We start from the raw sequence: 23,904 nt of genomic DNA, 5'->3' as shown, positions 1-23,904 counted from the left end.
ATTTCTTTTCTGGTACTTGTTAAATGATCACTATGGGCTGAGCCCTGTAATAATAATAATGATAATATTTGTTAAGTGCTTAGAATGTGTCAGGGGCTGTTCTAAGCGCTGGGGTAGATACAACCTAATCAGATTGGACACAGTCCCTGTCCCACATGGGGCTCACCATCTTAATCAATCAATCAATCGTATTTATTGAGCGCTTACTGTGTGCAGAGCACTGTACTATGCGCTTGGGAAGTACAAGTTGGCAACATATAGAGACAGTCCCTACCCAACAGTGGGTTCACAGTCTAAAAGTGGGAGACAGAGAACAAACTAACAAAATAAAATCGAATAGATATGTACAAGTAAAATAAATAAATAAATAGAGTAATAAATATGTACAAACCCTTAATCCCTATTTTTACAGAGGAGGTAACTGAAGCAACTTGCCTAAGGTCACGGAGCAGACAAGTGATAGAGCTGGGATTTGCCCCAGGTCCTATGACTTTGGCTTTAGCCACTAGGCCATGTGGCTTCTCTGCTTCCCAACTTCATACGATTTCCAATGACAATCAGTAAACACACCAAAGGAAACCAAAGAGGAATAGAGAACATCCTCAAGCGGCCTGCCAGCGAGGAGAATTCCCCAACTCACTTGCGTCTGCAGCCGAGCGACAATGTCCTTCCGAGCCTTCATGACTGCTTCCAGTTTGCCGGAGACCATGATGGAAAGGCCTTGATCCTTGGCAAGAGACAACTCCAGGTGGGCACCGGTTCTCTGCATGATCTCCAGGCAAATCTTGGCTTGTTCACCTTCCCCAAACTGGTTCATGTCCTTGTACTTTCTTTCTTCCAGGGGGACGTGGAACACCTGCACAGCGGACAAGAGCATATCAAGAGAAACAAGAGGGACTGATGTATGGGGTACCTTGTATCACAAATCAAATCTTCCAGGGCCAGTTCTCAAATTTCCTCAGCTCCAGGATTAAGCTTCTACATGCCCATCAAGTAATTCGCCCATTCAGTCATTCAATCGTATTTATTGAGCGCTTACTGTGTGCAGAGCACTGTACTAAGCGCTTGGGAAGTACAAGTTGGCAACATGTAGAGATGGTCCCTACCCAACAACGGGCTCACAGTCTAGAAGGGGGAGACAGACGACAAAACAAAACATGTAGACGGGTGTCAAAACCGTCGGAACAAACAGAATTAAAGCTACATGCACATCATTAACAAAATAAATGGAATAGTAAATATGTACAAGTAAAACAGAGTAATAAATCTGTACAAATATATGCAAGTGCCCAGTATGTCAGTGGACTGAAAGAAGGAAATAGTAATAGCAGCAGCACTCATTCTCTTGACGTACGGCTGCCTAGGAAGTTCCGGGTGTCAAATTAACACGTCCCTGCCCACAAGGAGCTTGCCCACTAACAGGAGAGGCAAATGGACCATTTACAGCACTCTCAGAATACACTGAGCACGCAAGTACAGGTGGTAGCTAAGGAGGGTGCAAACACATTCGTAAGTAGTAGAGACAGCTGAAAGGATGCTGTGGCTCAGGATGCCGAGAAATTGATCGGGAACAGCTTTTTGGAGGAGGTGGGGCTTGAATGTGGGGAGAGCAGGGGGTCTGTCTGAGGTGGGGAGGAACCAACCAGGGGAACAGTAGTAATGAGAGGACTGAGGCGGAAAAGTCGAGAACGAGGTTCAAGCTAGCAGTTTGGCTTGGGAAGAGCGAAGGCCAGTGGGTTTGGGAACAGCAGGTGAAGAAACCAGAGAGGGAAGATGGGGTAAGATTGTGGAGAGCCCTGAATCTGACTGTGAGGGGCTTTGCTTGATGGGGAGAGAGATGCAAGGAGCCAGTGGAGGGTTTGGAGGAAAGGTGCAGGCTGAGCGATGCTTCAGGAAGATTATCCGTGCAGCAGCATGGAGCACAGACCGGAGGAATAGGGAGAAGAGGCTGGAAAACCAGTGAAGAGGCTGATGATGATGACGACGACGACATTTATTAAGCGCTTACTATGTGCAAAGCACTGTTCTAAGCGCCGGGGAGGTTACAAGGTTATCAGGTTGTCCCACGGGGGGGCTCACAGTCCTAACCCCCATTTTACAGATGGGCTAACTGAGGCACAGAGAAGTTAAGTGACTTGCCCAAAGTCACACAGCTGACACGTGGCGGAGCCGGGATTTGAACCCATAACCTCTGACTCCAAAGCCCGGGCTCTTTCCACTGATCCACGCTGCTTCTAATGCCCAGACAGGGTCAGAGCACTGCTTGTACCAGGACAGTGGCTGTTTGGGTACAAACGAAGGGCTAATTCAGGAGATATAGGGCCGGAAACGCCAACAGGACTCGGCCAAAGACTAGGTGAGAGCTGTAAGACAGCGAAAGAGTCAAAAATGATATTAAGGTCGTGGGCCTGTGGTATGGGACAGACGGGGGTGTTGTTGACTGATGGAAAAAGTTAGGAGGAGTTTAAGGGGAAAAAATGAGGGCCCTTCTTAACTTTCCTTGGTCTAGTCTGTTCAGATATCATGCATCCCCCCGACTCTATCGATCATATTTACTGAGTGGTATGGGACAGAAGGGGGTGTTGTTGACTGATGGAAAAAGTTAGGAGGAGTTGAAGGGGAAAAAATGAGGGTCCTTCTTAACTTTCCTTGGTCTAGTCCGTTCAGATATCATGCATCCCCCAACTCTATCGATCATATTTACTGAATGCAGGGCACTGTGCTATGCACTTGGAAGAGCACAACCTAAGAGTGGCTCCCTGCCTGAGCTTAAAGTCTAGTCTCACACTCACTCGTGACTGGAACAACAACTGTAGTATCTGTTCAACGCTCACTAGGACTACCCCCTAGGTCCTAGGAAGGAAGTCCCAGCTGTACGTGCCTTTTGTGAGACCTTAGGAGTACTTTAGCCTTTCTCCTGGGAGAGAAAATGAGCAAAGAGGGAGAAATGTGTCCTACCTGAGTGATGACTGAGGCCTTAATTGGTCGGATTTTGTTGCTCCAAGCACCAGCAGGTTCCTGGGAAGCTTCCAAACAAGCAGCTTTTTCAGGGAGTGGGGGGAAGGCATCCTTGTAGGTCGGAGGATCATTGTCTTCTTCGGAATTTAAAGCAGCAACTAGAATGGGCGAAGAGAAACCCGCATCAACGACCCTGACCGTTTTGCATAGTCGAGGGGATTGTAAACCACTTCAATGAGTCACCTAGGCGCTCAGTACAGTGCTTTGCGCACAATGAGCACTCAAAACGACTGAATACAACAGGCTGACAAGCCTGAAGAAAACTAAGGTGATATATCAGCCTGCACCAGGAAAGCCATATACACATCTAAAAATTCATAATGGCGTGACAGTTGTGCTTTCCTAGGCAGCACAGACTAATAATAATAATAACAACAACGACAATTTGTTAGACACTTATTAGATGCTAGGCACTGTTCTAAGCGCTGGGGTGGTCATGAGCAAATTGGGTTGGATCCAGTCCCTGCCCCATGTGAGGCTCACAATCTTAATCCCCATTTTACAGATGAGGTCACTGAGGCACAGAGAAGTTAAAGTGACTTGCCCAAGGTCACAGAGCAGAGACACAGAGTGGAGCCACAAATGATGCAAAAGACAGACAAGGAAGGTGGAAAACCCCAATCATAAAGGGTAGCAAATCTTTTGGGAGACTGTCAGACGGTCTGGCAGCAGAGTGGTCATAAGGTTTAAGACCAAACTAAAAGTCTGCAGGGCTGTAGTGTTGCCCCGCCTTCTCTACAGCAGTGAAGCCTGGTGAGACCCCAAACCGGAATCCCCTCCTGATCCTCCAATTGTTCCACCAACATCATTTCCGTGCCATTCTCAATATCAAAGGGCAGATGAAATCGCCATCATGAAGTTCTGGAACACCCTCGGTCTCCCAGCACTGAAGCTGGGCTCTCCTATGGGATGTGTGAAGAGGACGAGTGACAGCAAGATATCCAAACAACTTCTTTACGGATGGCTCAAAATGGGAAACTAGAAGTAAGGAAGGCAGAGGAAATGTCTTCTGGACACTGAAAACTACAAGCTGATGGCTGAAGAGAAACCAGCCAGGCCTTCTAAGAATAAAGAAGTGGCTCTCTTCAAGTCAAGGGCCCTTAAGGAACGAGAGACAAGGACGCAAAAGAGAGAACAGTGTCGGGCGCTGCCGACATTAAACACGGCAGCACAGCAAGGGACAACTTGGTGTGCACAACGCGGCCAGCACCGTGTGTCGGCCTTTCCAGCTACACACGCGGTCAGGGATGAACTGCGCCGGTGTCTTCTTCCGACACCGAGGACAACTTAATCAACGTAGGGGCATGCGTGAGAAAGTATCGTGATGGTTTACCTGTATATATATATGCATGTTTGTACATATTTATTACTCTATTTATCTTACTTGTACATATCTATTCTATTTATTTTATTTTGTTAGTATGTTTGGTTATGTTCTCTGTCTCCCCCTTCTAGACTGTGAGCCCGCTGTTGGGTAGGGACTGTCTCTATGTGTTGCCGACTTGTACTTCCCAAGTGCTTAGTACAGTGCCCTGCACACAGTAAGCACTCAATAAATACGATTGATTGATTAAGGAAAGAAATCCGGGTGGGTGGAAATTGGGGAGCAGCGTAACTGGGTGTGTACTCAGTGACCGCAGCGCCAGTATATTCTGCTTCCCCGTCCTAGGCCATTCCTTGTGCTTGAATCCTGGGAGAAACTGAATTCTTTTCAGGCCATTATCCGCTGACAAAATGGTGCCGAGCACACGGACAGCTCTCCATCTAGCAGCCTTCGCTTCTATATTCCCGAAAACACATCACGCTGTTGAAAATCACCACCAGGGCTGTTTTGCAGTCCGGGTAATGCTCATCTTTCGGATGCATCAGGGAGGAGCTTGGTGGAGCAAATACTGGCAGTCCCTGACAGAAGTCTGAGGGATAAGCCAAGGATGCGGCCGACAGCAGCTCAGAATCAATTAGAACGCAACCGAGTAGATATTACCTTTCACTTGCTGCTGAGCTAGTCCGCTGCGGTGCTCAGCAAAGCTCTCCTGGGTCAGAACTGCAACGGAGCTCATTGTCGATTTCCCACCTACACACAATCCGGGTATGCCACTGAGGGGAAGGAGGAGAAAAAACCCAAATTAATACCAGATCGAGAACGGATCCTCTGCCAGCTTAAGTGAACACTCATTTTTCCAGGGGAATGGCAGCCACGGGGAGCAATTAAAGTGAGGTTCTGGGTTATCTGGGGAGTTGATTTCGAAGCCTCAACCTCCTCCTCTCATCAGTGTATTTACAAAAGTGAGTTGCTCGAGTTTCATCTTTTAATTCCTCTGCTGAATCCCTGGAGAACGTGTTCATGAAGAATGCAATAATTAAAAAGTGGAAAAACAGAGGGAAGGGGGAAAAAAAAAAGCTATATGAAGGCCTGGATGCTGCCCAACCTAGATAGTACCTAAATAACACAGATAGGACTTTACAATTGATAAGAGCAGAATTTAATTTATGAAAGAGCACACCTGAGAATTTTCAGTGGATGGAAAGAAACGTACCCTCGGTGCCAGACTAAGACAAAGGATCTGACACCTTTTTTTATTATTAAAGCCCTGGAAGAAGCCAGACACATTTACACCCTTCAGTCATTCAGCATTGTTAATGTACTCTGGGTAGGATTTTTTTTAAAAATGATAATATTTTCAAGTGTCTGCCCTTCTTGGAAATGGGTACCATGAGCCAGGCTGCACAAAGTGCTCCATTTTATTTTTCTATATCTTACTCCCAGCCCCAGCAAAATTATGTTTACTGATTCTTACTGAACGGCAGCCACTGTTTAGATATAGGGTTACGACAATCTGTCGAGAGCTGTACTCGCAAGTTCCCATGTATGCTGAAATGAATTGGAACCCTCAAGGAAGTGATGGCTTTGTAAAGTTTCCCTACGAAAAAACCGGCAAGATGGCATTTTCGGTAGTTTGTGACACTTAAGAGATTTTTCAAAAGGAGAGAGCGAGAGTGCGTGCATATACCACTGGAGGATACTGAATTAAAAATCCAAGAAGCACCATGACCTAGCAGAAAGAGCACAGGACTGGGAGTTACCGGACCCAAATTATAATCCCGGCCCTGCCACTTGCCTGATGTGACACCTTGGCTAAGTTACTGAACTTCTCCGTGCCTCAATTCCCTCATCCATAAAATGGAAATAAAATACCAATTCCACTTCACCTTTAGACTGTGAGGCCCATGAGACCCAGCAACGGTGTCTGACTTGATTACGGTATCTACCACAGAGCTTAGTACAGTGTTTGGGACACGGTAAGTGATTACTTGCTATTACCATTGCTATCATTTCAGAGATAAACAGGAGAAGGAACACACGGAGGGGCAGTTAATCTGATTGTTGGGTGAGCTAAACCAACCCTCCATGAGCACTATTGGGTATCTTGAGTGTCTTTTCATTTGGTGAGCTGTGGCAATAATCACAAGGATACCCTGGTAAATCAGAGAAAAGTTTTGCAGGTGGCTCGGAGATTACGTTTAAAAACCCCTCTTTACCTTTAATGAAGCCTTGATTAAAGACAGCCCAGGTTTCAATCGGTTAATGGCATTCATTAAGTGCAGAGCACTTTCCTAAGGCTGGGGAGAGTACAATTCAACAGAGTTGGTAGACATTCCTTGCTCCCAATGAGGGGAAGACCTTAATATATATAAAGAATGGATATATACATAAGTGCTGTGGGGAGGAGGGTGGAATAAAACTTGGCTATACTCAAAAGTACCTAACGGAATTCACTACCGCAAGGACACACCAGCCAGTTTCCTCAAACTTTGAATTCAGCAAGTCAGAATACTCACCAACTAAACGTAAGGAGTTGAAAATAAACAGAATTCCAGGGTTCCCCCTAAACAGGGAGAAGGCACCTAGAATATAACTACCCAGACTGGAGCATGAAATGACCAACAGTAGTTTCTCCGATGAACTCCACAAATTGGAAGGTGGGGAGGAGAGTTAAGTGAGAGGTATGAGAGGTAAGGAGGCCTGCACAGGGCAAAATACTTTTTATTTGGGAAAATGGATCTTCAGGGACAGGAGGTTTATACGGCGGGTACGCATGCACATGCCACTCCCCCCCGCCAAACACACACACTCACTCACTTACCAGCTAAATGGTCAGTAGCCAGAAAGTCCGTCCTGTATCTGCCTGTTGTCAGCCTGCCAGCTTCTGCTTGGTTGGTGGTAGGAGGGGAAAGGGGAGACACAACAGGAAAAAAGTTCAGAACTGAACATCTTCTCGAGGATCACCAGCAAGATTAAAAAAAAAAAACAGCGTCTTATTCCCTCTCTCTTACCCCCAGCAGAGGCCAGATGGCTTGGGCAACCTAATTATTTCTTCACTGTCTCCATTACCTGTTCTCTAGTCTACGACCAGCAGCTAACCGAACGTAATTTAATGGGACGCTCCTCCAGCCTCCATCTCGGAGGCAAAGCGGCAGGCCCCACGAAGCTACGGTAGAGGAGATTAATAGCAGATGTCGGGTCTGAATTTGAGACTGCAGGATCTCGGGGAACAGCATCGAAAGCAAACCGTCTCGTTAGAGGAAACGAACACCACTCGATTTCAGTCTGGCCGGCGGGTTTTCACTCCGAAGAGCAGAACGTAGCTCGGGAAAGCCTGACACACACTCACTCGCACATCTAGACGGCTGTAATTTTTAATCCGAGTGGCATTTTCCAGGAGGCGGCGATTACATTGGAAACTTTAGGGCACACCGCTCGATTTAAGTCATCAGTTGGCTCTGACTCCTAACGGGATAGCCGAGTGACACCGTCAGCTCCGATGCCCTACCCCAGAGATATCGGCAGGCTAAACCTGATCCCAAAGGGGAAGCAGACAGAAGGTAACCAGAGTTGGTAGCGGAAAGGCAATCTGGCTAGCTAAGTCCTAATCCTTTTCTCCGAGAACAGCTAAGCACTTCGACGCGAGGAGCAGGATAGCCGGCGTGGCTCAGGCCCCCCGTGCCACCGGTGGGTGTCACGGCCTTCTTCGGGTGTCCCCACAGCACACCCAGAAGAGATGTGTTCGACAGAAATACGGCTCTTCACCCACCCTCTCTCCCCTTTACGCAGAACAACTAGGAGTGTCAGTCGTATTTATTGAGCGCTCACCGTGTGCAGGGCACTGTACTGAAGTGACCCACCTCTATCACATACTTCTTTTTCCCCCCCAAAATAATAATAATGATGGTATTTGTTAAGCGCTTACTATGTGCCAAGCACATAGTAGATACAAGGCAATCAGGTTACTATGTGCTTGGCATCATCATTATTATTATTATTATTCAGTTCTCTGGGCCTCAGTTCCCTCATCTGTAAAAGGGGGATGAAGACTGGGAGCCCCATGTGGGGCAGATACAAGGCAATCAGGTTGCTCCACATGGGGCTCCCAGTCTCCCAGATGAGGGAACTGAGGCCCAGAGAACTGAATAATAATAATAATGATGATGGCAACTTAATAATAATAATGATGGCATTTATTAAGCGCTTACTATGTGCAGAGCACTGTTCTGAGCGCTGGGGAGGTTACAAGGCAATCAGGTTGTCCCTCAGGGGGCTCAGTCTTAATCCCCATTTTACAGATGAGGTAACTGAGGCACAGAGAAGTAATTTGCCCAAAGTCGCACAGCTGACAATTGGCAGGGCGGGGATCTGAACCTATGACCTCTGACTCCAAAGCCCGGGCTCTTTCTACTGACAACTGGGACAACCTGATCACCCTGTATCCTCCCCAGCGCTTAGAACAGTGCTTTGCACATAGCAAGCGCTTAATAAATGCCAATTATTATTATTATTATTACTGAGCCACGCTGCTTCTCATGCCGTTTGGCCAAGGTTACACGGCTGATAAGCGGCGGAGCCGGGATCAGACCCTCCGTCCTCTGTCCCTGAAGCCCGGGCTCTTTGTACAAGATGCGAGGGCTCAGTAGTACTAGTTAAAGAAAGAGGTTGGCAAGGAAAAAACCATTTCCAGGACTAGAGTACCCCAGTGCTACTAACGTGCCTCGCTCTACGGGTTTCTAGTCACCCAGCTCTGGTCAGACAGACAATGGGACCAAGAAGAATTCCAACTGAGACGGCCTCCTTAGTCGGTCACACCCATCTCAATCTATTTTGGCAGACGACTGCAGCGTACCAGCCAAACGATACCCAACGAAGACTAACTACCCTCACACCTCTGCCTTCATTCCCTCCTTCCACTTTGCCCCTCCCTTCAGGTCCTCCCACTCTGTCCTGTATTGCTTTCATGTTGACCTTCTACCTGAAATGGCCTCCCACTCCAAAGAGCCCCAGAATAATCCGCTCATTCATTCGATCGTATCAGAGCGCTTACTGTGGGCAAAGCACTGTACTAAGCGCTTGGGAGAGTGCTCTACAACACACCCTACTGCCCCGAAAAACGACGAGCTCACAGTCTAGAGGGGGAGACGGGCATTAATATAAAGAGATGAGTAAATAAATAATTCCCGAAACCCTCTAACTCCCACCAAATAGGCCTTTCCGGGCCGATCTGGTCTTGGAAATGGGCTTTTTATTCGCCAGGATTCGGAACTTTCCAAATGCCCTCCCTCCGCACATCCGCCAAGCTAGCTCTCTTCCTCCCTTCAAAGCCCTACTGAGAGCTCACCTCCTCCAGGAGGCCTTCCCAGACTGAGCCCCCTCCTTCCTCTCCCCCTCCTTACCTCCTTCCCCCTCCCCACAGCACCTGTATATATGTTTGTACAGATTTATTACTCTAGTTATTTTACTTTGTACATATTTACTATTCTATTCATTTTATTTTGTTAATGATGTCCATCTAGCTTTACTTCTATTTATTCTGATGCCTTAATAATAATAATAATGATGGCATTTGTTAAGCGCTTACTATGTGCAAAGCACTGTTCTAAGCGCTGGGGAGTTGGCAAGGTGATCAGGTTGTCCCACGGGGGGCTCACATTCTTAATCCCCATTTTCCAGATGAGGTAACTGAGGCCCAGAGAAGTGAAGTGACTTGCCCAAAGTCACACAGCTGACAATTGGCGGAGCCGGAGTTTGAACCCATGACCTCGGACTCCAAAGCCCGGGCTCTTTCCACTGAGCCACGATGCCTTGACACTTGTTCACATGTTCTGCTTTGTTGTCTGTCTCCCCTTTCTAGACTGTGAGCCCGTTGTTGGGTAGGGGCTGTCTCCATACGTTGCCAACTTGTACTTCCCAATAATAATTATAGCATTTATTAAGCGCTTACTATGTGCAAAGCACTGTTCTAAGTGCTGGGGAGGTTCCAAGGTGATCAGGTTGCCCCACGGGGGGGCTCACAGTCTTCATCCTCATTTTACAGATGAGGGAACTGAGGCCCAGAGAAGTGAAGTGACTTGCCCACAGTCACCCAGCTGACGAGTGGCGGGGCCGGGATTTGAACCCACGACCTCTGACTCCAAAGCCTGGGCTCTTTCCACCGAGCCACGCTGCTTCTCAGAGTCCAGTGCTCTGCCCACAGTAAGCCCTCAATAAACACGACTGAATGAATGAACTGCGCCAACAGTCCTGCGGCGATCCCGTGAAAGAGGGGACGGCGAAGGCCGTATTTGAATGACGACTTATTAGTAACGGCAATCCAAGAGACGGCTATAGGTTTATCCCTATTTAGAGCCTAGATCCAAGAGATCTGTCACCCAACTCCTACCTGGATTGGCTAGCTGAGGGCATCCCTATGAGAAAGCACCATTTCTGGCTAGCGAGGGCCTTCTCCCTCCAGGTGTGGCCCCGTGGTAACAGAGCGGAAAGATAAAGCCCCTGCACAACGTGACCTAATTTAATGCCTGACGGTGGGGGGGGACGCAACCTTGGAACCAGCTGCTAGTTTCACCACACCAGGTGCAAGAAGAGACCTCCTTTCGGAAGACAGGAGGAGGTACCCCGAATCCCCAAGCGGCTCGGCAGTCTCCCCTGCCACATCACTGCAACCTAGGCAAATGAGATGGGAACCGCTGTTCCCGCGGACGGCCTACTACGGACACGCCGACTCACGACAAAATCGGAGAGCTCTTCCTGGGTCCGATATTCCGGCTGTGTCGCCTTTTCAACATTTTTAGACGACACGCGTCTGTAAAGGCATGCACGGCCACTGGGGCAGAAACCCCAATCTGGAATCAAGAGAATCCATTTTGATAGCCACATCAGCATTAAAAAAAAAACCCACGTCCAGAAATCCCAAAGGCTGAACAAACTACCGACTGCACGTCGGGCCACAACCAGGTTTTCCAACAGAATCCACGTTTTCGAGCAGCTGGGACAAATCCTCTTCTATTTGTGGTCTACTTAAAAACAAGAAGGCGTTTCTGAAACTTTTAAGTGGTTTCAGCCCAGTAAAAACTAAACCTCGATACGCGAAAACATACAGCGAACAGGACAAACGGCGAAATGATTTCAGCCAGGACCCACCGTCAATCCCACCCCCAGGGAATTGTCACACCAATACGGCACAATACTGATCCCTACGTGGGCCCGGATCAGAAAGTCACGGCAAGCGATCGCTTTCAAGATCTGAACTCGGCTCCCTTTCAGTGGTATTTATTGAGCGCTTACTGTGTACAGAGCACCGGACTAAGCGCTTGGGAGCGTACGCTGTAGCAGAATTAGTAGACACGTTCCCTGCCCCTAGCAAGTTTACACCCCAAACCCAGAAATTTTTAAGTTGTGTGATCTAGGATAGGTAAATAAGAGACAGGGGAGCCTTGTTTGACCGAAAGACTGAACAACTGTTCCCTCCCCACCTTTCTTGCAAAGCAAACGCTACTTTTTTTTTTTTTGCCAATCCTAATTTCCCCACCAAGTGACGACGTTCTCCTAAATGTTCGTCTGAAGGCTTGTAGGCCACCGTGAGAGAACCGTTTTCCGATTTATATAGATCACGCGGGGATTTAAAGCTTTATCTGCACTCCGTCGGTGCCAACCAGGGTTAGCATAACCCAAGTTTAAACAAAATGTGAACGCTGTCATTTCTATCGTTCATTTAATCAAATCCTCACCCTCTCTGGAGCTCTTCTAGTCGGCATCCACGGGAGCAGACGATAAGTTTCACAGATGCCACCTCAGCACTGGCTCTACCAGTGACCATTCATTCCTTTTGGAGGCGTGGAGAAGATGTGGCTGTTTAAAGGGCCAGCGCCCCACTAAGAATCCCCTGCTTTCCCCAATAAAAACTTTTCTAGGTTTTGATCGCCTCCCAAACTCACACTACTTACAGAACCGCTTCATTAAAAAGCACTGCTTCTAGGATTTTATTCAATGAGCTGACTTATAACACTTAAAGAAAGGCGGCGGGGAGGGAAAGACGACTCAAGAAGAGCATAAAGCATTTGGTCTAAATTCTTAACGCAGAGCAAAATACTCCTTTTCGATCTAAGATAGTTTAAGACTCTTTCTTTTTTTTGGCCTTGTATTTTACAATGACCGGATCTCGAAGCCCCACCCATCCGACGCTAATTTGAAACTTCGGGAGAGGGCTTTCCACACCGTTTGGAAAATACTGCAGGCCCATCCTGTTAAATGAAATCTCCACTTTCCAGGCAAGGCTTCATTAATCAATCAATCGTATTTATTATAGTAATAATAATGATGGTATTTAAGCCCTTACTATGTGCCAAGCACTGTTCTAAGCACCGAATCAATCAATCAATCGTATTTATTGAGCCCTTACTGTGTGCAAAGCACTGTACTAAGCGCTTGGGAAGTCCAAGTTGGCAACATATAGAGACAGTCCCTACCCAACAGTGGGCTCACAGTCTAAAAGGGGGAGACAGAGAACAAAACCAAACATACTAACCAAATTAAATAAATATTCCACCATCCGCATTAGCCTATCCTCAGCTACAGTTCTCTTCCCCACCATTTGCCAGAACTGAAAGAGGGGAAGGTTCTTCGTGCCGAGATCACCAGATCATTTAAAAAAAAAAAAAAGATGAAAAATTTATAGCAACTCTGCCAAGTTCTTCAGTTGTTATACACGGGCCTTATTTTACTTGCAATAAGACAAATGGAAAAATGAGCTGGTCTCACGATTCAACTTTGCAATCGTAACTATGGCCAGAAAACCATGAAACACGGGCCTAGGCTTTAAACAAGTGGGCACAATTAAGGTTGTCCTATCAAGTCAACTTGCATTAAAAATAGGTCAGTTGATCCAATATTTGCATTACAAACATTTACCCAGGCGCCTGAACTTTTTTTAAAAATGAGGTTTATCGGTTTCGCCTCCCCTGTGCCCACCCACAGAAAATCCCAACCTCTTTAGTCGGGGTCTCCAACTCGGTGCCTACACAACTTTACAAGTTATACTGCTGTTCCTAAAAGAGAGTTCCTGAAATTATACCCAAAAAACAAACAAACCCAGAAGTAAAGTGAACTTTGTGCAGTACCAAGGAATATCGACTCCTGACTGTACTCGAAATTTCACAATATCCTTTCGGATGAACTCTTTTGCATAATCTCGACGCCAAAAAAAATGAGACCTACGGTGACTAAAAAAAAGAAAACACTCTGGGATCGAGGCTGTAGTTTAGGTGGTCCCTATTTAAATGTGTTCAGAGTGTTTTTACATTTTCAACTGATTTAAAGGCAGCTCCAAGGGTTGGGAAGGGACTGAGGGAAAAGGGCAGTGTTCTGTGCTACTCTCTCAGTGTGGTGACTGCCAACGTCATCATCCAAATCCCAAACTGATTTACCTCCCTTAATTCTCCCCCCTTCCCCAAATAAAAATGGTTTTTCAGATTCATAATATTCATTTTTAAAAAAGCAACAAGAATATACTATCCGGTATATGAGTAACAACAATGACAACGAGGAAAATCAAGTATTAAAAACTTGTCCTGGGAAAAGTTTTCCTCCTTGAAGCAGATGGGAGACAAGAACGGGGCACGGGCTGGGTCCAACCCGATTATCTTGTACCTACTCCAGTGTCTAAGACAGTGTCTGGCACATAGTAAGCACTTAAATATCAGAAAGGGAGTATCTCGAAGTGTTCTTAAAAAAAAATTTAGAAAGTTAGGGGAGGGAAAGAGAGATGGACTATGCCCACCCTGATGATCTTGAATGTACTCCACTGCTTAGAACAGTGGTTGGCACATACATAGTAAGCACTTAAATACTATAAGAAAGACTATATTGAACAGTGTTCTTAAACTGTAGAAAGTAAGGAGGGGGAAGAGGCAGAGAGAAAGAGGGAGAGGAGGAGGGGGGAAGAGGAGGGAGGGAGGGACCCTTCTGTTAGTATGTTTGGTTTTGTTCTCTGTCTCCCCTTTTTAGACTGTGAGCCCACTGTTGGGTAGGGACTGTCTCTATATGTTGCCAACTTGGACTCCCCAAGTGCTTAGTACAGTGCTCTGCACACAGTAAGCGCTCAGTAAATATGACTGATTGATTGAGAGAGGGAAGGGGGAAAGGGGGGGGAAGGGGAGAAAAGAGGGGGGAAGAGGGGGGAAGAGGGGGGAAGAGGGGGGAAGAGGGGGGAAGAGGGGGGAAGAGGGGGGGAAGAGGGGGGAAGAGGGGGGAAAAGAGGGGGAAAGAGGGGGAAAGAGGGGGAAAGAGGGGGAAAGAGGGGGAAAGAGGGGGAAAGAGGGGGAAAGAGGGGGGGAAGAGGGGGGAAGAGGGGGGAAAGAGGGGGGAAAGAGGGGGGAAAGAGGGGGGAAAGAGGGGGGAAAGAGGGGGGAAAGAGGGGGAAAGAGGGGGGGGGGAAAAGGGGAGGGGGGAAAAGAGGGAGGAGGAAAGGGGGAGGGGGAAAGAGGGAGGGGGAAAGAGGGAGGGGGGAAAGAGGGAGGGGGGAAAGAGGGAGGGGGGAAAGAGGGAGGGGGGGAAAGAGGGAGGGGGGAAAGAGGGAGGGGGGAAAGAGGGAGGGGGGAAAGGGGGGGGAAGAGGGGGGAAGAGGGGGGAAGAGGGGGGGAGGGGGGGAAAAGAGGGAGGGGGGGAAAAGAGGGAGGGGGGAAAAGAGGGAGGGGGGAAAAGAGGGAGGGGGGAAAAGAGGGAGGGGGGAAAAGAGGGAGGGGGGAAAAGAGGGAGGGGGGAAAGAGGGAGGGGGGAAAGAGGGAGGGGGGAAAGAGGGAGGGAGAAAGATGGAGGGGGGGAAGAGGGAGGGGGGAAGGGGGGGAGGGGGAGGGGGGGGAGAGGGGGGGGGAGAGAGAGAGAGAGAGAGTGTGAGAGTGTGAGAGAGAGAGAGAGAGAGAGAGAGAGAAACTAGGCCCAACCTGATTATCTTCTATCTACTCCAGCGTTTAGGACAGTGCCTGGCACATAGTAAACACTTAAATACCACACGAAAGAATATCTCAAAACTGTGTTCCTAAAAAATGTAGAAAGTAAGGGGGGGGGGAGGAGGAGGTGGCAGAGAGAAAGAGAGAGCGAGTGAAGGAGACGGACTAGGTCCAACCTGATTGTCTCCAGTCCACTCCACTGCCTAGAACAGCACCTGGCCCGTGGTGAGTGCCTAACAAATGCCATGAAAAAACCCAAAACAGATCGTCTGGCACAGGGCTCTTAAAAGAACTAGAGAAAATAAGGTGGGAGGTAGGGGGGAAACCTTCTAGGCTGTGAGCCCGTCGTTGGGCAGGGAAAGTATCTGTTGCCGACTTGTACTTCCCAAGCGCTCAGTCCAGTGCTCTGCGCACAGGAAGCGCTCAATAAATACGACAATGAATGAGGGAATGAGAAGAGATGGAGAGGGAGAAGGGCCGGCCTGGTACTGGAGTCAAACCCCAGTTGGGTGGAGGGGGAGCCTGGGGGAGTGAATAATGATGATGATGGTGTTTGTGAAGCGCTTACTATGTGCAAAGCACTGTTCTGAGCGCTGCGGAGGTTACAGGGTGATCAGGTTGACCCACAGGGGAACTCACAGCCTTAATGCCCGTTTTCCAGGTGAGGTAACTGAGGCCCAGAGAAGTGACTTGCCCAAAGTCACCCAGCTGACAATTGGCAGAGCCGGGATTTGAACCCATGACCTCGGACTCCAAAGCCCGGGCTCTTTCCACTGAGCCACGCTGCTTCTCCTAAGACACGAGGAGGTCAGGTTGGACGCGGCCCCAGTACCACATAGGGCCGGCCGGTGTCCCCTATGTGCCTGTCTATGGGCAAGCGCTTAGTACAGTGCTCTGCACACAGTAAGCGCTCAATAAATACGATTGATTGATTGACTGTCTACTTGTTTTGTTGTCTGTCTCCCCCTTCTAGACTGTGAGCCTGTCGTTGGGGAGGGACCGTCTCTGTTGCCAGTTTGTACTCTCCCAAGCGCTTAGCACAGTGCTCTGCGCACAGGAAGCGCTCAGTAAATACGACTGAATGAATAACTAGCAGCGTGGCTTACTGGAAAGGACCCCGGGCGTGGGAGTCGGAGGTCATGGGTCCTAATCCCGGCTCCGCCACTTCTCGGCTGGGTGACCTTGGGCGAGTCCCTTCTCTGGGCCTCAGTCCCCCTCATCTGTAAAATGGGCGTGAAGGCTGTGAGCCCCACGGGGGACAACCCGATGACCTTGGATCTCCCTCAGTGTTTAGAACAGTGCTTGGCACATAATAACAACAACAATAATGGCATTTATTAAGCACTTACTATGTACCAAGCACTGCTCTAAGCGCTGGGGAGGTTACAAGGTGATCGGGTTGTCCCATGGAGGGGGCTCACAGTCCTCATCCCCATTTTCCAGATGAGGTCACTGAGGCCCAGAGAAGTTAAGTGACTTAACAAAAGCCATTATTCATTCATTCAATCGTATTTATTGAGTGCTTACTGTGTGAAGAGGACTGTACTAAGCGCTTGGGAAGTACAAGTTGGCAACATTATGCACATAGTAAGCGCTTAATAAATGCCATCATTATTATTATTATTATTATTATTATTATTGTCTGCTGGGTGACTTTGGGCAAGCGCTTACTATGTGCCAAGCACTGTTCTAAGCACTGAAGGGGAGGAAGGATACAAGGGGGGCTCACAGTCTTCATCCCCATTTTCCAGATTCATTCATTCATTCAGAGAAGCAGCGTGGCTCAGTGGAAAGAGCCCGGGCTTAGGAGTTAGAAGTCGTGGGTTCGAATCCCCTCTCCACCACTTAGCTGTGTGACCATGGGCAAGTCACTTCACTTCCCTGTGCCTCAGTTACCTCATCTGTAAAATGGGGATTAAGACTGTGAGCCCCACATGGGACAACTTGATCACCTTGTATTCCCCCCCCACCCAGCACTTAGAACAGTGCTTTGCATATAATAAGCACTTAAATACCATCATTATTATTCAACCGTATTTATTGAGCACTTACTGTGCACAGAGCACTGTACTAAGCGCTTGGGAAGGACAAGTCGGCAACAGATAGAGATGATCCCTACCCCACCACGGGCTCAAAGTCTAGGAACCGAGGCCCACACTGAGGCCCAGAGAAGTGAAGTGACTTACCCAAAGTCACCCAACAGACAAAAGTAATAATAATAATGTCGGTATTTGTTAAGCGCTTACTATGTGCCAAGCACTGTTCTAAGCGCTGGGGGGGATACAAGGTCATCGTGTTGTCCCCTGTGGGGCTCGCATTTTTTAATCCCCATTTTCCAGATGAGGTCACTGAGGCCCAGAGAAGTGAAGTGACTTACTCAAAGTCACCCAGCTGACAACAGCAATGATAATAATGTTGGTATTTGTTAAGCGCTTACTACGTGCCAAGCACTGTTCTAAGCGCTGGGAGGGATACAAGGTGATCGGGTTGTCCCACATGGGGCTCGCATGTTTTAATCCCCATTTTCCAGATGAGGGAACTGAAGCCCAGAGAAGTGGACTTGCCTAAAGTCACACAGCAGACCAGATAGTCTCAATCCCCATTTTCCAGATGAGGGAACTGAGGCCCAGAGAAGTGAAGCGACTTGCCCAAAGTCACATACCAGACCAGACAGTCTCAATCCCCATTTTCCAGATGAGGTAACCGAGGCCCAGAGAAGTGCAGCGACTTGCCCAAAGTCACACAGCAGACCAGTCTCAATCCCCATTTTCCAGATGAGGTAACCGAGGCCCAGGGAAGTAAAGCAACTTGCCCAAAGTCACACAGCAGACCAGGCAGTCTTCATCCCCATTTGACAGGTGAGGGAACTGAGGCCCAGAGAAGTGAAGTGCCTAGCCCAAAGTCGCCCAGATGACAAGTGGTGGAGTCGGGATTCGAACCCACGACCTCTAACTCCCCAGCCCAGGCTCTCTGCACAGAGCAGAGAAGCAGCACGGCTCAATGGAAAAAACCCAGGCTTTGGAGTCGGCAGTCATGGGTTCAAATCCCAGCTCCGCCACTTGTCAGCTGTGTGACTTTGGGCAAGTCACTTCACTTCTCTGGGCCTCAGTTCTCTCATCTGGAAAATGGGGATGACTGGGAGTCCCTCAGGGGACAACCTGATCGTCTTGTAACCTCCCCAGTGCTTAGAACAGTGCTTTGCGCATAGCAACCGCTTAATAAATGTCATCATTATTATTATTATAACCTCCCCGGCACTTAGAACAGTGCCTTGCACAAAGTAAGCGCTTAATAAATACCATCATTATTACTATTATTATTGTAACCTCCCCAGCGCTTAGAACAGTGCCTTGCACAAACTGCTTAGCAAATACCATCATTATTATCATTATTATTGTAACCTCCCCAGCACTTAGAACAGTGCCTTGCACAGAGTAAGTGCTCAGCAAATACCATCATTATTATCATTATTATTGTAAATGCCCCGGCGCTTAGAACAGTGCTTTGCACAGAGTAAGCGCTTAACAAATACCGTCATTATTATTATTATTATTATTATTACCACCTCCCCAATGCTTAGAACAGCGCTTTGTACAGAGTAAGTGCTTAAATACCATTATTATCATTATTATTGTAACATCCCCGGCACTTAGAACAGTGCTTTGCACAGAGTAAGCGCTTAACAAATACCATCATTATTATTATTGTAACCTCCACAGCGCTTAGAACAGTGCTTTTCAAAGAGTAAACGCTTAACAAATGATGATGATGATGGGAAGCAGCGTGGCTCAGTGGAAAGAACCCGGACTTTGGAGTCGGGGGTCATGGGTTCTAATCCCGGCTCCATCACTTATCAGCTGTGTGACTTTGGACAAGTCACTTCACTTCTCTGGCCCTCAGTGACCTGATCTGGAAAATGGGGATGAAGACTGTGGGCCCCACGTGGGACAACCTGATCACCTTGTAATCTCCCCAGTGCTTAGAACAGTGCTTTGCACAGAGTAAGCGCTTAATAAATGCCATTAAGTCACTTCACTTCTCTGTGCCTCAGTTACCTCATCTGTAAAATGGGGATTAAGACTGTGAGTCCCATGTGGGACAACCTGATTACCTTCTATCCAACCCAGTGCTTAGAACAGTGCTTTACACATAGTAAGCGCTTAATAAATGTCATCATTATTATAATTATTAACAAATGCCAGTATTATTATTATTATAGGAGGCACTTAAACACCAACATTACCATTATGATTATTCTTCAATACGAGTGGGCATTGAATAACACCCAACTTGTCCTTCCCGAGCGCTTAGTGCAGTGCTCCGCACACAGTAAGCGCTCAATACGACTGAATGAATGAATGAACATGGCTCAGTGGAAAGAGCCCGGGCTTTGGAGTCCGAGGTCATGGGTTCGAATCCCAGATCTGCCACATGTCTGCTGTGCGACCTTGGGCAAGTCACTTCACTTCTCTGGGCCTCAGTTCCCTCATCTGTAAAATGGGGATTTAGACTGTGAGCCCCACGTGGGACCACCTGATCACCTTGTATCCACCCCAGTGCTTGGCACATAGTAAAGTGCTCAATAAATGCCATCATCACTATCTGTAAAATGGGAAATCATTCATTCATTCAATCATATTTATTGAGTGCTTACTGTGTGCAGAGCTCTGTACTAAGTGCTTGGGAAGTAGAAGTTGGCAACAGATAGAGACGGTCCCTACCCAACAGTGGGCTCACAGTCTAGAAGCGGGAGACACAACAAAACAAAACATATTAACAAAATAAAATCAGTGGAATAAATATGTACAAGTAAAATAAATAGTCATAAATATGCACAAACATATATACATAGTGATTTGAATATAGATAGCACACCCCTCTAAATGTTTATCACAACCAAAAAGTTGGTAACCCAGTTTTCTGGATATGCATATGCTAGGTATCTAAGCATGGGGACTTTCCTCTTTTCAGAGCAGTAGTTGCCCAAAATCAATCAATTAATCAATGGTATTTATAGCAATTAGAATAAGAATGGCATGTATTAAGCAGTTACTACGTGCCGGGAACTGTTCTAAGCGCTTGGGAGGTTACAAGGTGATCAGGTTGTCCCACGTGGGGCTCACAGTCTTAACATCCATTTTACAGATGAGGGAACTGAATGACAGAGTGACTGAATGAATGACAGAGTGACAATGAATGACAGAGTGAATGAATGAGAGTGACTGAATGAATGACAGAGTGACTGACTGAATGAATGAGTGACGGAATGAATGACAGTGACTGAATGAATGACAGAGTGACTGAATGAATGACAGAGTGACTGAATGAATGAGTGACTGAATGAATGAGTGACTGAATGAGTGAATGAATGAGAGTGAATGAATGAATGAGTGACTGAATTCATTCATTCATTCAATTGTACTTATTGAGCGCTCACGGTGTGCAGAGCACTGTACTATATAGAGACGGTCCCTACCCAACAGCGGGTTCACAGTCTAGAAGGGGGAGACGGACAACAAAACATATTAACAAGATAAAATAAGGAAGGGGTTCAGTCAGGGAAGGCCTCCTGGAGGAGGTGAGCTCTCAGCAGGGCTTTGAAGGACCGAATGAATGAGTGAACAAATGAATGAGAGAGTAAATGAATGAATGAGTGTGACAACTCATTCATCCAATCGTATTTATTGAGCACTTACTGTGTGCAGAGCACTGTACTAAGTGCTTGGGAAGTCCAAGTTGGCAACATCTAGAGACGGTCCCTACCCAACAGCGGGCTCACAGTCTAGAAGTGGGAGACGGAGAACAAAACAAACCATATTAACAAGATAAAATAAGGAGGGGGCTCAGTCAGGGAAGGCCTCCTGGAGGAGGTGAGCTCTCAGTAGGGCTTTGAAGGAATGAATGAATGAGAGTGAACGAACGAGAGAGTGAACGAATGAGAGATGAACGACTGAACGAGAGATGAACGACTGAACGAGAGAGTGAACGACAATGAGAATGAACGACTGAATGAGAGAATGAACGACTGAATGAGAGAATGAACGACTGAATGAGTGAATGAATGAATGAGTGAATGAATGAATGAGTGTGAACGAATGAATGAGAATGAATGAATGAATGAATGATTGAAGGAATGAGTGAATGTGTGAAGGAGTGAGTGAACGAATGAAAGAGGGAGTGAATGAATGAGTGAGTGAACGAATGAAGGAGTGAGTGAATGAAGGAGTGAACGAATGAAGGAGTGAACGAGGAGTGAGTGAACGAGGAGTGAGTGAATGAGTGAAGGAGTGAGTGAACGAGTGAAGGAGTGAGTGAATGAGTGAAGGAGTGAATGAGTGAATGAATGAATGAAAGATTGAAGGAATGAGTGAATGTGTGAAGGAGTGAGTGAACGAGTGAAGGAGTGAGGGAATGAGTGAAGGAGTGAGGGAATGAGTGAAGGAGTGAGGGAACGAGTGAAAGAGTGAGGGAACGAGTGAAAGAGGGAGGGAACAAGTGAAAGAGGGAGGGAACAAGTGAAAGAGGGAGGGAATGAGTGAAAGTGAGGGAACGAGTGAAAGAGTGAGGGAACGAGTGAAAGAGTGAGGGAACGAGTGAAAGAGTGAGGGAACGAGTGAAAGAGTGAGGGAATGAGTGAAAGAGTGAGGGAACGAGTGAGGGAGAGAGTGAACGAGTGAAGGAGTGAGGGAACGAGTGAAAGAGTGAGGGAACGAGTGAAGGAGAGAGTGAACGAGTGAAGGAGTGAGGGAACGAGTGAAGGAGAGAGTGAACGAGTGAAGGAGTGAGGGAACGAGTGAAGGAGTGAGGGAACGAGTGAAGGAGTGAACGAGTGAAGGAGTGAGTGAACAAGTGAAGGAGTGAGTGAACAAGTGAAGGAGTGAATGAATGAATGAAAGATTGAAGGAATGAGTGAATGAGTGGAGTGAATGAATGAATGAAAGATTGAAGGAATGAGTGAACGAGTGAAGGAGTGAACAAGTGAAGGAGCGAGTGAACGAGTGAAGGAGTGAGTGAACAAGTGAAAGATTGAAGGAATGAGTGAACGAGTGAAGGAGGGAGTGAACGAGTGAATGAGAGAGTGAACGAATGAAGGAGTGAGTAAAAGAATGAAGGAAAGAGTGAACGAATGAAGGACAGAGTGAATGAATGAATAAGAGAGTGAATGAATGAATAAGAGAGTGAATGAGTGAATGAATAAGGAGAGAGTGAATGAATGACTGAGCGAACGAATGAATGAATGAGTGCCGGTCCGGGAGGGAAGTTGCAGGCAAAGTTGGGAGTTGGGCGCGGCGGGGCTGTGGGCACATGCGCAGTAGTGACACGTAGCGCTGTTCCCCTCGGCGCGCCCTCCCCCCCCCCGCCCCGCCCGCCCGCCCGCCCCCGGGCCGGACCGGGCCGGGCCGCTTTCCCCTTCCCCCCCGGGCGGAGGGAGGGAGGGAGGGAGGGGAGCCGCCCCCAGGAAACAGCCCCCTTCGGCCCAGCCGGCCGGCCGGCCGGCCTCCCTCCGGCCACGTCGGCAGCTGGGGCTCCGGCCCGCCCAACTTGGGGGCAGCGGGGGGCTGGGGGGCGGGGGGGAGCGTCCGCCGGGGGAGCAGCCGGGGGTCCCCTGCCCTGCCCTGCCCGTCCCGCCCCCGGCCGCCGGGGGGCGCCCTCCCTCACCGTGTCGGGGGGGGGTGGGGGGTCCTCGCCCGGCTCGGCCCGCTGGCGCTGCCCCGCACGGCGCTCGGAGAGAGTGCGGCCCCCCCCGGCGCCCCCCCGCGGGGCTTTCTACGGGGGCGGACAGCCAATCGCCGCACGACACGTCACGCCGCCCGCCCCGACGCCACACGCCCCGGGCAGGGCGGACCAACGGCGCCCCCCGCAGCACCGACCCGGAATCGCACCCCCAACCTCCCCCTTACCTCAGCCCGGGGGCACTGAACAATGATAATAATAATAATAATAATAATAATAATAATAATAATAACAATAATAGCATTTGTTAAGCGCTTGGTATGTGCAGACCACTGTTCTAAGCGCTGGGGAGGGGGGATGCAAGGTGAGCGAGTTGTCCCACAGTCTCAATCCCCATTGTACAGATGAGGGAACTGAGGCCCAGAGAAGTGAAGTGACTTGCCCAAGTCACACGGCTGACAATTAATAATAATAATGATGGCATTTATTAAGCGCTTACTATGTGCAGAGCACTGTTCTGAGCGCTGGGGAGGGGGTATACAGGGTGATCGAGTTGGCCCACAGTCTCAATCCCCATTTTACAGATGAGGGAACTGAGGCCCAGAGAAGTGAAGTGACTTGCCCCAGTCACACGGCTGACAATTAATAATAATGATAATGATGATGGCATTTATTAAGCGCTTACTATGTGCAGGGCACTGTTCTAAGCGCTGGGGGGGGGGATACAAGGTGACCGAGTTGTCCCACAGTCTCAATCCCCATTTTACGGATGAGGGAACTGAGGCCCAGAGAAGTGAAGTGACTTGCCCAAGCCACACGGCTGACAATTAATAATAATAACAATAATAATGATGGCATTTATTAAGCGCTTACTATGTGCAGGGCACTGTTCCAAGCGCTGGGGGGGATACAAGGTGACCGAGTTGTCCCACAGTCTCAATC

At 48.2% G+C, this 23,904-nt stretch overlaps 1 protein-coding gene across 2 annotated transcripts in view; it reads right to left on the bottom strand.

Moving 5' to 3' along the window:
* The window catches only part of LOC119930499 (high density lipoprotein binding protein), a 66,369-nt gene extending 43,398 nt beyond the window's left edge, over window positions 1-22,971 (bottom strand). The window contains exons 1-5 of one of the 2 annotated variants that reach the window (XM_038748870.1): window positions 22,948-22,971; window positions 7,164-7,226; window positions 5,003-5,115; window positions 2,959-3,116; window positions 641-856 (exon numbers count right to left, since the gene is read on the bottom strand). In XM_038748870.1, the coding sequence (XP_038604798.1) occupies window positions 641-856; window positions 2,959-3,116; window positions 5,003-5,078 (450 nt within the window). In that variant the 5' untranslated portion in view covers window positions 5,079-5,115; window positions 7,164-7,226; window positions 22,948-22,971. Of the gene's footprint in view, window positions 1-640; window positions 857-2,958; window positions 3,117-5,002; window positions 5,116-7,163; window positions 7,227-12,072; window positions 12,137-22,947 lie in introns of those variants that run through there. The other variant, XM_038748869.1, reaches the window with a different exon arrangement.
* Between the last annotated feature and the right edge of the window lie 933 nt (window positions 22,972-23,904).

The sequence above is a fragment of the Tachyglossus aculeatus genome, chromosome 7 (assembly GCF_015852505.1).
Source record: "Tachyglossus aculeatus isolate mTacAcu1 chromosome 7, mTacAcu1.pri, whole genome shotgun sequence".
NCBI classification, from domain to species: Eukaryota; Metazoa; Chordata; class Mammalia; order Monotremata; family Tachyglossidae; genus Tachyglossus; species Tachyglossus aculeatus.
Note: the sequence above shows the minus strand (reverse complement) of the source record. Positions and strands in the feature narration are given on the sequence as shown.